The 12666-nt window shown below is 39.3% G+C and overlaps 1 protein-coding gene across 1 annotated transcript in view; it reads right to left on the reverse strand.

Moving 5' to 3' along the window:
* fer1l6 (fer-1 like family member 6) overlaps nt 1-8955 on the reverse strand; it is a 24876-nt gene extending 15921 nt beyond the window's left edge. Inside the window, exons 1-22 of the mRNA XM_058621918.1 lie at nt 8620-8955; nt 7818-7906; nt 6040-6151; nt 5597-5651; nt 5186-5317; nt 5023-5085; nt 4852-4930; nt 4594-4750; nt 4047-4233; nt 3855-3956; nt 3659-3749; nt 3455-3572; nt 3157-3367; nt 2960-3062; nt 2643-2874; nt 2373-2493; nt 2058-2158; nt 1306-1408; nt 1068-1187; nt 812-964; nt 484-655; nt 226-350 (exon numbers count right to left, since the gene is read on the reverse strand). Of these exons, the coding sequence (XP_058477901.1) occupies nt 226-350; nt 484-655; nt 812-964; nt 1068-1187; nt 1306-1408; nt 2058-2158; nt 2373-2493; nt 2643-2874; nt 2960-3062; nt 3157-3367; nt 3455-3572; nt 3659-3749; nt 3855-3956; nt 4047-4233; nt 4594-4750; nt 4852-4930; nt 5023-5085; nt 5186-5317; nt 5597-5651; nt 6040-6151; nt 7818-7906; nt 8620-8654 (2661 nt within the window). The 5' untranslated portion in view covers nt 8655-8955. The remainder of the gene's footprint in view (nt 1-225; nt 351-483; nt 656-811; nt 965-1067; nt 1188-1305; nt 1409-2057; nt 2159-2372; nt 2494-2642; nt 2875-2959; nt 3063-3156; nt 3368-3454; nt 3573-3658; nt 3750-3854; nt 3957-4046; nt 4234-4593; nt 4751-4851; nt 4931-5022; nt 5086-5185; nt 5318-5596; nt 5652-6039; nt 6152-7817; nt 7907-8619) is intronic.
* Between the last annotated feature and the right edge of the window lie 3711 nt (nt 8956-12666).

Below are 12666 nucleotides of genomic sequence, written 5' to 3' on the forward strand. Positions count from 1 at the left end.
TTATATGAAAATGCTTCATTCTACAAGTACATGTAGGTTATTTCTTAATGTGTAGAGAGTATCACCTATGTTAAAGTCACATATTAACATGCATTGCATGGAAGGTATAGACTGCAGTGTACATCCAGACAAGAGAGGGGTCTAGTGAAGGGTCTAAACTCATTCTCATGTGTACGGGCCCGAGAAGACTAATTTGATGATTCACTAGTGTTAGAGGACACTTACGTTGGTGGTTTGGCTGTGTGACAGGTAAGTGACACGAGCAAAAGGATCGGACAAGCCGGTGTTGTCTGCGGCGATCAGTCCACGAGCCTGATACATGTGGCACCTCAGCTGGAACTTGTGCTGGGCTGGAGAGACGCACAGACACAAAGTAAGAGTAAGACAAACACCTTAAAACTAAACGACTGCTGTCAATATCTTCCTTCTGTGTTGGCAGATTTTTTGGGAGACACAGAGCTCTTAATAGTTGGGTCTTGTTACCTGTGCAGAGCAGGTGTGCTGGAGGGTTGTTGGCATCAGCGCCCCCTGAGGCTGGACTGAATCCTTCAGGCAGGTCATCCAGCATGTAATCGGACTCTGAACAGGTTCCCAACCACAGATGCACATCTATCTTTGCTTGGACAGTGAAGCCTGCGACACGCTTCCCTGGAGGCTACAATGGAAAAAATCAAACAGAGCCTTTAGCCTTAGAATAAGCCTTTAATATGTACTTTTGTACTTTGTTGCCATGTTGTGAAGTCACCATTAGATGTCACTAATTCTTACACCGTGGACCTTCAAGATTTGAATTCTGTGTGTGTGTGTTTACCTTCAGAAACAGGGTTATTATCTTGCCACAGTGGACTCCCCGGGCCTCCAGTTTGCTGGAGAACAGCAGGTCTCTGGCTTGAAGACGAGCACACGCAACGCGCTTGTTGTTGCTCATCAGCCACACAAACACATCTGGTAGTGTGTGCTGGGGCTGCAAAAGTTAGGACGTTCAAGTTATATATAGAAAACGGCAGTGTCCTATAGACACATTGACAGGATGTACATGAAACAGACACACAGGGTGAGTCTCATACCTCCTCCACAAGGAAGCGAAGTCTCTGTGTGAGTTTTGTTGCATCCTGCAGCATTTCTTTCACGCCACCAACTTTCCTCTTCCTCTCCCCCAAAGACTGGGCCTCTCCAATCATACTCTCCTGAAAACACACACACACAAACACAAACGCACTGTTGTGACTCCCACACATCTGTGGAGTGAGAAATTTCATACAGAGACTTGATGTGTGTGTGTGTGTGTATGCACAAGTTGCCCACCAGCTCCTGTTTACACAGGGTAAGGCGCTTCTTGTCCAGCTGTGTCAGATAAGTGGACTTCAGCTCCGCCTTCATCTTGGCTTCTGCTGCTGATATGAAACTCCTGGAGCAAAATAACATCATGTATAAATGCAGCAACACACAATCACCAAGTATCTAATCCAACAATGACGTGTAGACATGGTAAAGACGAGCATCAGATGGAGGCAGGAAGGTGTTTTAATGAAATTTAATTTGGCATGGTTGTTGGTCTGAGTATTTCAGAAACAACCATCTTCAGGGTATAATCCAATAGGGAGAAAATCTCCAGTGAGCATCAGTTTTCTGGGCAAAAAAGGTTGATACCCAAAGATTTTGCCCTTGATTGTTTATGAGTCTCTACGTTTACACGCACAGCTTAGTCAAGCTCAACTGAGTCAGGCAACAGCACTGTAATTTATACGCCATCTCCTGGCATAGGAAATGATGGTGCATACGCAGACGTCCGACTCCAGTCCGTTTTAATCTAATTATCTAGGTATGTTAGTCTGACTAAGAATAGTATGTTTTTACTCGGACTAACATGTTTACATGACACTCAGAAAATCCAACTATTGTCTTAGTCCGACTAATATTGGACTTTTAACATGCATGTAAACGCATGCAACAAGTGATACGGTGCAACTTTGTTAAGGTTGTTTGTGACTTTGTTGCGTTGCATTTACATTTCGTCATCATGCTCATATCGTACTTGGATTAGAGTGCCTGAATACCTGGCGTCCATGCAGAATTCATTTAGGACTTTCTTGAGCTTTGGGGCCGCCTCTGGATCAGACTTCTTATGTAGCTCTCCCACGCTGGCTACACCCTCCTCCTGAAATAAATAAGACATCGTTTAATTCTTTTACAAGGATAGCGCTGAAAAGCTCAGTTGACAGACCAGAGGCATTTCAAGGGACTTTGGGTGTCCCCGAGGACACCAAGGAGACTACATCAAGTCATGTGTCTGTATCAGCTGAGGCTTTTATAATGGCGAAAACTGATTTTGTGGAAATAACATCTATATGTGTTTGTGTGTGTGTACATACAAACAGAGCAGCTATATTCTCCAGCATATTTGAGTTGTAGAGTCGGTAGGTTCTGTCCTCCCAGTGACTCAGCACATTAACACAAGGCTTCTGCTTCTCCAGGGGCAGATACATGAAGTACCTAAAATGTGCGTACATACAATACAGAGGGACTTGAGGAAACACTGTAAAGCAAAAAGGCAAAACCTTCTATTTCCTTCTCCCAGTTCCAATAGCTTAATGGTTTAAGATGAATATAGTAGATTGGATTAAAAGCTGATGTGTCTAAACCTGTTTCCTTCGACGATGAGTGGCTTTTCCGCAGGTGTGATGGACGTCAAAGCCAACTCCTGAGGTTCTCTGGACAGGAGGGGAGAAGACGGGTTGGAGGACGAGGAGCTGAAGGAAGCTCCTGACATGTCACCACTGTCAGCAACATCCAGCGCTCTTCTCCTCCGATGGAGAGTCGGGCTGGCAGTCGTCGTGGGCGGTCCTGTAGTCTCTAAGGTGTTTCCATAGTTACCTGAGGGAGGAACCACGGCAAGAGAGAATTTGGAATCATTTCTGTCAGGAATTTAATTTTCAAAAAAGTGGATCTGCCAACTCACCGATGGAGAACTCAAAGCTGATTGGTTTGTCTCCAATCTTTCTGTCAATCAAGGTAGCTTCCAACAGTGCACCAAACAGCATGAAGCTCTCTTTGTTGTATTCCTTGTGTCAGAAACATGTTTAAAATCAGGTGTGATGCAATGACTACACTGTGTTTCTATGTTGGGACGTGTTTCTCTGTTCTCTGCATTCTCACCACAGGAGGAGCTTCCACCGGCAGGACCTCTGCTGGTGCCGTTTTCCCCTTGTCGTCATCTGCAGCACCTCCTGCTGGTGGTCCTGCATCCTTTCCTCCGGCCTTTCCTGCTTTCGGGTCCTTTATGGCTTTAGCCAACTTGCCGAGTTTAGACTCTGTGCCACTTCCTCCTGATAGAATCTCCACTGCCAGCTCCATATAGATCCGCCCCCTGACACAAGCGAGATTTGGGCAGACATTTCATTTGGTACATGCCTTCCAAATTCATATATCTGAGGAATACTTTTAAAATGTTAACCTGTATGATACGCCCTCTCCGATTCCCTCATTCATCTCCACAGTGTCATCACCCAGTGAGTTGTTTCGGGCAGATCCGTACAAGTTAATCCATGCAGGACCAAACGTGGGTAAAAACCCTGTGGAAAGAGACAAAGATGAGGAGAATAAGAAATAAGTCAATATAATCCTCCATACAATTCTCTGTCCATTCTTTAAGCATTACCTCTGTCGCCGTCCTGCTCATTGGAGACACGCTTCAAGTCAAAGTAATGGGTTCCAATCGCAACATCAGCCATGCTTCCCGCGTCTAATACCTATGAGGAGTTCCATTTGGATGTTAAAATAACAGTTTTTGTGTGTGTGTGTGTGTGTGTGTGTGACAATGGAAAATAAAAATTGGAAACACAAACTGTTCAGACCTGGATCTTCAGTCTCTGACACAGTGGTGGAAACATCTCTGTGAAGACAATCTGTTCGTTCCACACCGGGTCGGCTGAGGACTTCTGGGTGGATGTCCGACCCTGACAGGTGAGGTAAGGAGATTCAAAGCTGGAACAAGCTCACCTAAAGTCCTCATCATCATATATTATATTAGTTGACATGCGACTCACCACTCGTTTGAAGAAGCTGACCACCACATATGGGTCTACGAGTGCTGTGTTGTCTCCTATGAAAGCCTTGGTGACGTTGGCCATGATGCCCGAGTTACTCCGGGGAAGGCCTTCAGCTCGATACACCTTCACGCAGAAACGGGCCCACGGTCGTTCGGCGGGAAAACCTTCTGGTATCAGCAGGTTCCTGTGGAGAAAATCCACAAAAAAGCTTATAGGGTAACTTATAATAGCAGAGTGTCATCTGCATATAAAGAGATGTGTCATCTATTGTTCTTTAGGACAAGAACTTAAGAAAAACATGCTCATGCAACATGGTATGAAGGGCAGAAAATGGATGTAAGTACTCATGACTGCAAAATATTTTATATGCCTAAGAAAAATCTAGATAATGCATAGAAATAATAGTTACACCGTGACCTTACTCTACATACAGCTGTTATTCAGTTTTATAAATAATTTTGGCAACTAATTTTATTATATTATATTTTAGATAGATAAGGGTATTATTAGATTAAAACATTTAGGGGAAAGACGTGTATCATACTTGTCTATCTGCTCCTCAGCATCACTCGCTTTTGGACCCGGTTGCACAGCATCTCCCTTTGCCGAGACACTGATGTCGCACTTGACATAACCTTTGACCCCAGTGCTAATGTCACTAGGATTGGTCAGCGTGGCCCACTTATTGACGAACTGATGACCTGAGGGAGGAAAGAAGAGACGCATGTCATCATTATTAACCCAAAATGAACCCTGATTATTGGTTATTAAGGTCTAGAGACAACGACAAGGTGGACAGGACCTGGCTGTTTGTAGACTGTCCACACGTCCAGCTTAAAGGAGCCGATAAAGGTACTCCTCAGCATCTTCGTATGCATCACCTGAAGATGCAGTCAACGTGATACAAGGATGAAATATCTGAATGTGTCATTAACAGTCATTTTTGAACCACTGATCTACCACTTGTACTCACCGAAAGCTTGATAACTTTGTCGAAGAAGAGGTCTTTGTGGGCAAAGAAGTCAAATACAAAATACTAATGGATGAAAAAAAGACAGTGAGAGGACAGTGAACAAACTCACATATTATCACCAATAAAGTTTGATGAGGCTGATTTGTGCCAATTTGTTTCCGACCTCATTGTAAAAGGGAGCGTTGGTTCCTTCTTTCACTGATGTCTGTTTCTTCTCATCCCCGATTTCAATCACCACGCTGGGGTCGATGTTTTCCCCCACCAGCTGTCTGGCTTCTGTGATGTTAATGGAAATCTACGGGACATTCATTAAAGACATTCATCTACACATGCATCTTATGTCGTCATTTAAAAAAAAATAAAATTATTATTGAATTAAAATTATTACTTAAAAACGACTTAAAAATAAGAAAAGCTAAAAAAATGTGTTTCAGAATGATGGCCAAAAGCTTTTAAACAGTCTATTACATTGCATTTAATTCATTACAATTTATTTTATTACTTTTAGATTTTCCTCTTTGCCTAAATACATTTAATTGTACTTTTTCCATGACTGAGTAATGTGTCATATTACCTGGAAGCTCTGTGGTTTCTTTTCACCGTTCTGGATGCGAGTTTTCAGTTTGGTCCTTTGGAAGTTTATAGTGAAGTGAAAATTATAATCAGATACATACACAGACAGACACTGTATGTGTATATTAAAGCTAATAATAATAATAATAATACACTAACAGGCACAAAACAAGTAAGGTTTTATCTCTGAGAATGTAATTTAAAGGAAAACTGACAGCAATGTACAGTGTGTTTAACCAGGAAGTAGATTTCTTTCAAACTAAAACCAATAAATACATTTTGTTTCATTGCAACATGAATGCATTATAGGTTATATTACAGAAAAAAGGTGTAATGATAAAAAGCTGAGTAATTTTCTTTAGTAGGTGCTTTGTTGTGTACTGTGGCTTAGAAAACATTCTTATACTTTTAATGCATTTGTTATGTAATATTCCAATTTCACACCTTTTTCTGTCTGGAATTATTCTGGTTCTGACAGCAGAGGGTCCTGGTTGCTCCTCAATGTTTTCTTCTTCCACAACGGCAGTCTCTTCAGGAGGCACCTCTGACTCACTTTCTGCTCACACACACATGCACCAATTTTTATTTTTACACTCTTCTTGTGAGAGAAATCAAGTAAAACATTTTTACTTTCCTCAGCCTTATCTCCCCCTATCTTAAGAAATCATCTCAAAGGCCCATTTATCTAAACTAACACTTTAAGACTTCAGTTAATAGAAATCTAAGAGATTGTACTTTTCCTGGTACAAAAATAGAAAAGGAAATTTACATATTTTACATTTGACTGCAATATTCATAAGAACCAGATTAAGACAATATTCTGAATAAAACACTGTACGTTAATGACATTTTCTGATTACCTTAAACTGAACAAGGTCACACATTGCAAGGATGACCTCAGATAAAGTCAAATTAAGTATTCCAATTGCCACATTATGGAGGCATGAATCCAGTGCTTCATCAGATTATAATCTAAATAATATTTTATTCAAAACAAGTTTAAGATTACTAGGGCTGCAACGATTATTCAATTAATCACTTACTAATCCATTACTAGATTATTTGTCAATTATTTTCATAATCGATTAAACGGTTTGAGAGGTTTTTTTTTTCAATAACTAAAACGATATAAATAAATCATTAAAACAATAACTTTGTGGTTCGGTTCAGTCTGTGGACAAAACAAGATATTTGAGAACATCATCATTTCCAGGTTTGGTGGACACAGATAAACATTTTTCAACATTTTTAGAAATAAATCAACAGATAAATCAATTATGATACTAATTGTGTTAAAAATGTGATAAAAAATGTGTTACTAACCACCTTGCCAAATGTAAATGATTAAAAATGTAACTAAGAGTTCAAAATGAAGTTTAAAAATAATGTCAAATACAGCTAAATTCTCTGTTCCAAAATGGTGGCGTATTTGGCATGTACGGAATTTTAATCGCTCTGGTATCTGGAGGAGCTATGCTAGCAATTAGCACAACTCGTACATTATATACATTTTAATCGGCTGGGAACATACAACTGTAAATACAACTGTGGAGTGAAGAAATATGGTTTAAAGATTGAAAACTGTTTGGCCAGAGCTAGCATAATTCACGCGGCGACTGGAAGAGTTTTGCTAACTGTGGCTTTTGTGTCACTGAACCATATTTGTTTAGACATGCCAACAAAATCCTGACCAGAACACAGGAGAATAACAGTTTCCAGGCTTTAGTCCATAATTCTTTATTCTACAGTTGTTTTTTTCTTGTTTTTCACTTTATAAACTTTTGCTATTGTTGCCAGCGCTTGCTAGCTTAAAGTAAAGAACACACATACACACACTTTAAGCTAGCAAGCGCTGGCAACAATAGCAATGAGACAAAGGTAAAAAGAAAGAAAGTTTATAAAGTGATTTAGTGCAACATTAATTGAGAATATTCAGTATTAAGTCCACACTGATTTATCCTGCTCATTAGTCACTGAGAATGACAAATAAAATTGGACCAAATTACGTCATGTGATGCATGATGTTCTAATTTTACAGATAACCGATAATGACTGTGACTATAAACACTCTCTGTCGAATATTCAACATGTGACTGTTTGACAAGGGTTAGTCTCACCTTGATATGAGAGATAATCACTCTAGTGTACACTTTAAATACAGCAGGATTATGTGTGTACTTGTATGTGCGTGTGTGTGAGTGTGTTTGTTTTCCAGGCCTTACCCATAGCTGCCTTGTTTGCCAGGACCAGGTCTTTTGTTGGCTTCTTCTTCTTCTTCTTGCCTTTGAGGCCAAAGATCATCTTGGCCTTCCTGCAGAAGGGAGACTTTCAGTTAGGCGGATCTCAGTTGAGCAGTACTGCAAATGACATCCATACCGCGGAACTACAGTGCAGCAAAAACCTTTCTGTGCAGTCCTGCTGCACAAAACTCTCAGTATGACCATAAAAACATAGTTATGAGTTGCTGAGGATCAGACAGATATGGAAGAGTATTAGGGCCACATGTAAAAAATGTTTTTACTTTATTAAAAAAGAAAAAAACCCAACAGTGAAAAAATGTCATAATTCTAACTTTAATCTCATAATTCTCACTTTTCTCTGAGAAATCCGACTTTCTGGTTTTAATGTCGTAATTCCAACTTTCTGACTTTAAATGTAGAGTTCTATTTTTTTTCCTCAGAATTCTGACTTTTTTTCTCATAATTCTGAATTTTAATCGCATAACTGACTTTTTCCTCAGAATTTCGACTTTCTGACTTTAATCTCAGAATCGTGAATTTTTTTTCTCAGAACTCCGACCTTCTGACTTTAATTTCCAAATTCTGACATTTTTCTCAGAACTCCGAAACACAAATGAGCCAATATATGAATACATTTACAATAGTTTACTTTAAAATCTAGATTTTTTTGTTTTTGTTTTCCAGTCTAAGTTATTTATATGTACAGCACCAATTTTATCTTTGAGAGGATTGATAATTCTCCATTAATCTCTAACACATGACGTGTTAAACTAAAGCTGCTCACCTTTTGTCGGTTTGAGGACTCTCAAAAGGATCCATTCTACTGAAGTCCAGAGGAGTTTTCTTTCTTTCTTTAGTTTTTGTAACTCAAATCCCCGGGTGGGTTTTCAACCTTCAGTTAATTACATCAGGCTTCTTTTCGGGCCACTGAGTGGTGAAATATCATGATCTCCCCATCCTTCTTCAGATTTTCTTCAGAAAAACCGACTTGTCCCACACAGCCTTCAGCTCATCCTCCACACCGAAACAAAGAGAAATCAACTGTGTCTTCGGCTTAAATGTCTTTGCCCTTAAGCAGTAAACCTCATGATCCAGTTATACATCATCTTAATCATTCCCAATAACAAAAAATTAATCCCTTTCCTCCATGTTTAACAAGCTGCGGTTCCAGTCGCTCTATTTCTTTAGTGTTGTTTTACTTTGCGGTTTACAAAAAAACGACCTGCCCTCCACGAGAGCATTTATTTACATTTGTCAATAAGTAGATCCCATCAATGGTTTCTCCCTGCTGCCTTCACTGACTCATAAGTTCACAGCATCCTCAAAGTACACACAAGGTGGAAGAGCATGTAGAACGTGTTTGGTAAGACTGCTGCTTTTATCTTCCCATATATTGTGTGCTCCTTGTGTGACTTGTGCGTGGATCAATATCAAAACAGTCCTACACCCACTGATTCCTAATGAGGACATGTTTTCTTTTTTTTTAATATATATAAAATGGATAAACCATACAATAATACAATATAATTTAAATTTAGAAAAGATTCTGTAATCTACTAAATCAGATGAAATTGTCCTCTTTATTTTTAGATTTTCAACCACATATTAATACATGAGTTTGCTGAGCAGGTATAGAAAACTTTAACATGTGTGTAAATGTATATATTTATTTATAGTATACTACTATTTGTACCCAGTTTATACTTTGCATTGGTGGCTATTTCATGTCAAAACAATCTACAATAGTTTTAAAGATTTGAAATAAAATAATGTCATGTTTTCTTTTAGTATTTATTCTTACAATAAAAATACACCTTAGGGGTTAGGGCAGGGGTCTCAACCTCGCGTCCCGCCAGTTGATGTCCTGCGGCCCTACTCTTATTTTGAAATGATTAAATTCAACATTTAATTATATATAAGCTTGTCTAGTGTTTTAATTACAATTGTGCTCATGCATATGTTGATATGTATATGTATCTGTTTTGGTTATTTACAGATTCATTTTGCATGATAAATGTTTTTTGTTGTGAGCTTATACATCAAAACAAACTTTTACTTTGTAATGGCGTGCAATGTCATCCTAAATATTTGTAATTGCAACATCATGATGGATTATCAAGATATCATTTTTATTTCTAATCACTAAATCACTAAAGTTCACTGGCCCCCAGTGAGTTTTGAGGGGTTTTTTTTGTTTGTTTTTTTGAAAATCTGGACACACAAGAAATTTGAAGAAGGTTTGAAATATAGTCCAATTCAGATTTGGACACGTAAGTCTTGTTCTGAACTAAACTCTGAGTGCATTTGTTAGTTGCACCTCCATTATTCTTGCATATGTGTTTGAAAAGCTGCACCACAAAGGTGGGTATGCATATTTTCCGAAAGCACCCAATGCATATAGGCTGATAATGTCAAGACACACAATACCCAATGTGATCACTTGCAATTAAGAGTGCAAACAGTCAAAGACCAGATTTGCCAACAGTCTCAACATAGCCTATAATTTCCACCATTGTTGATGTTCCTCATGTCCCACAGTTATCTCATGTGAACCGTTTGCTACTCTGTTTACTCCTATAATGGTACTGCTTGGTTTTCATGTGTTTGGCCTCAATCAATAAACATTCAGCAGATTTGCACAAGTGGAAAATGGAGAGAAGACTCTGCCTGTTCCCGTATCTAACGTTGACCATAAATTAGACCTAAAACCTCAAGCAATTAGAGACCATAAAGTACTAGGACAAGTGTAGGAGATCAGTTAAAGTGATTCAGATGTTAGGAGAATTTAAGAGGTCTGGATTGCAGGTATGTCAATGTCAGTTTATCACTAACCCATCTTTCATTAACGGCAAACCAATTTATTCTGTGACTGCAAAGAAGAACCTTTGCATTGTCTTTGACCATAAGATGAAATTGGAGGCCCGGAGTGACTCCTGACAGCGGCTTCTCACTTTGTGTTTTTGGCATAATATGACATTATCTTCTGGTTTGGAAATGTTACCGAAAACATTACCAAACATGTCATTTTTACCAGTCTTTTAAAATTCTACCATCACATATCCCTCCCTTAATTTAGACTTCCAAAAGGTAGTTTTGGTTTTTATACTCTATGTAATAGCCAGGATGTGGCTGGACTAAGATGTAATAGCTTAAACAGTTAAATAGCTGTGATGTAATATTTGTTATTGTCAGTGCCCAGTGATTGCAGCTGTAAACAAATGCGTAAATCTGCCAGAGCAAATTAAATCGACTCCAAACAAAATCATCACTCCTTTGGGTTATTGTTGGAAAGATCATGTCTCTCACCTCATTCTGGGATCCATGGCTGAAGTCAGAAGTCAGTGTCACTCATCAGCTCCAGTTAACCAAACACAGTGCGGGCCCCGTACCCTGTCTGCATGTGCGGCCTCAGGCGCTAGTCACAGTGAGGTGTTGAAGGGCAGCCTCCTGAGCAGCTGATTGACGGCAGAACTGGAAGAACTGTTTGCTCTGTGTAGCTGTGAAGCAGGGGGAGCATGTGGTTGATGGATGGTCACGTCCTGTCTGATTCATCCTTGATTACATGCCATACAGTTCAGGTGATCAACTTTTTTTTTTTTTCACCTTATTTAACCTGTTGCACTGCTTTATTGCAATTATTGTTCCTGTTTTGAAGCTTATTTCATATTATATTTCATAATGAGGTTTTATTATTGTTTTACATTGAGTTGTAGAAGTGTTTTTTTTTTGGGAATATCAGTAGAAGCAGCAGCTACCGCGTCTTCAAAGTCAATGACTGTGTTATTAGTGCTTTATTTGCATTTCTCCCTCTCATTATTTGATGTTGTCAAATAATAATCCTGTCATTCTGTGGTCACTGGTTCTATGACATGATATTGACTTGATATAAAATTAAAACCAATCCCATATTTTTTTTTTAAACCACAGGGTTGACCAAAGTGCCATACACGAGATACAACATAATAAACAATAAAACAACAACAATAAGAGAACTTAACAATACATAAGTTACACATAAAAGACAATAAAATACACTCATTCGACAATTTAGGAGCTTAAACAGAGAAAGCCCGGTCTCTAGATCACAAGGATAGTGAGGGACAAGATTATGAAGGCATTTAAGAGACAGAATTCTCTTAATGTGCTCATGCCTCCGAGTCTGTGTCATTTGGCGAGTGGCAGTGTTTGGAAAACACCTAGAGGCGATTAAATATTGCCTGATTTGCTCCCCATATAAAGGGAATTGCAATAATCTAGGTGAAGATATGATCAATCGTAATATACTCATATTTTATTGACTCTACAGTGACCTGGAGAAGTCACCAGGAATCATTTACTACCTTAAATTACCTTCAGAGGAACATTAAGATAAAAGCAGAAGAGGAGCTATTTACTTGTGTGTGTGTGTAGCTGTGCACTGGACCAGGATGTATGAAAGTGGCAGAGTTAACAAATCCACCCCTGGTAAACAGAGCAGGCAGCTACAGCTCACGCCCCGTCAGACACGGAGGACGAGCGGTAGACGGCACAATCACAGGTGTGCTCACCTGTCACCGCGGCCGCTGTCCAATCATACTAAAACAAGATACAAGTTGTTTATGTATCAGCTTCACATTACCATACTGTATGTACAAGCAGGGGCGTAACAGCTGGGTGGGCAAAGCAGGGAACTTTCGGAGGTGTGTGGTGTTCACACGCTTGTCCGTGAAGTTGAAGTTGTTGATTAAAATGTCCAGCGTATGCGAATAATGATGAGAACAGAAGACGCCTCACACTTAGCCCCGCTACAGTGGACTTTGTAGAGAACGAAGGATGTCATTCTTTGTTCTTT

Source organism: Solea solea, chromosome 2, assembly GCF_958295425.1.
Source record: "Solea solea chromosome 2, fSolSol10.1, whole genome shotgun sequence".
In the NCBI taxonomy this organism is placed as follows: domain Eukaryota; kingdom Metazoa; phylum Chordata; class Actinopteri; order Pleuronectiformes; family Soleidae; genus Solea; species Solea solea.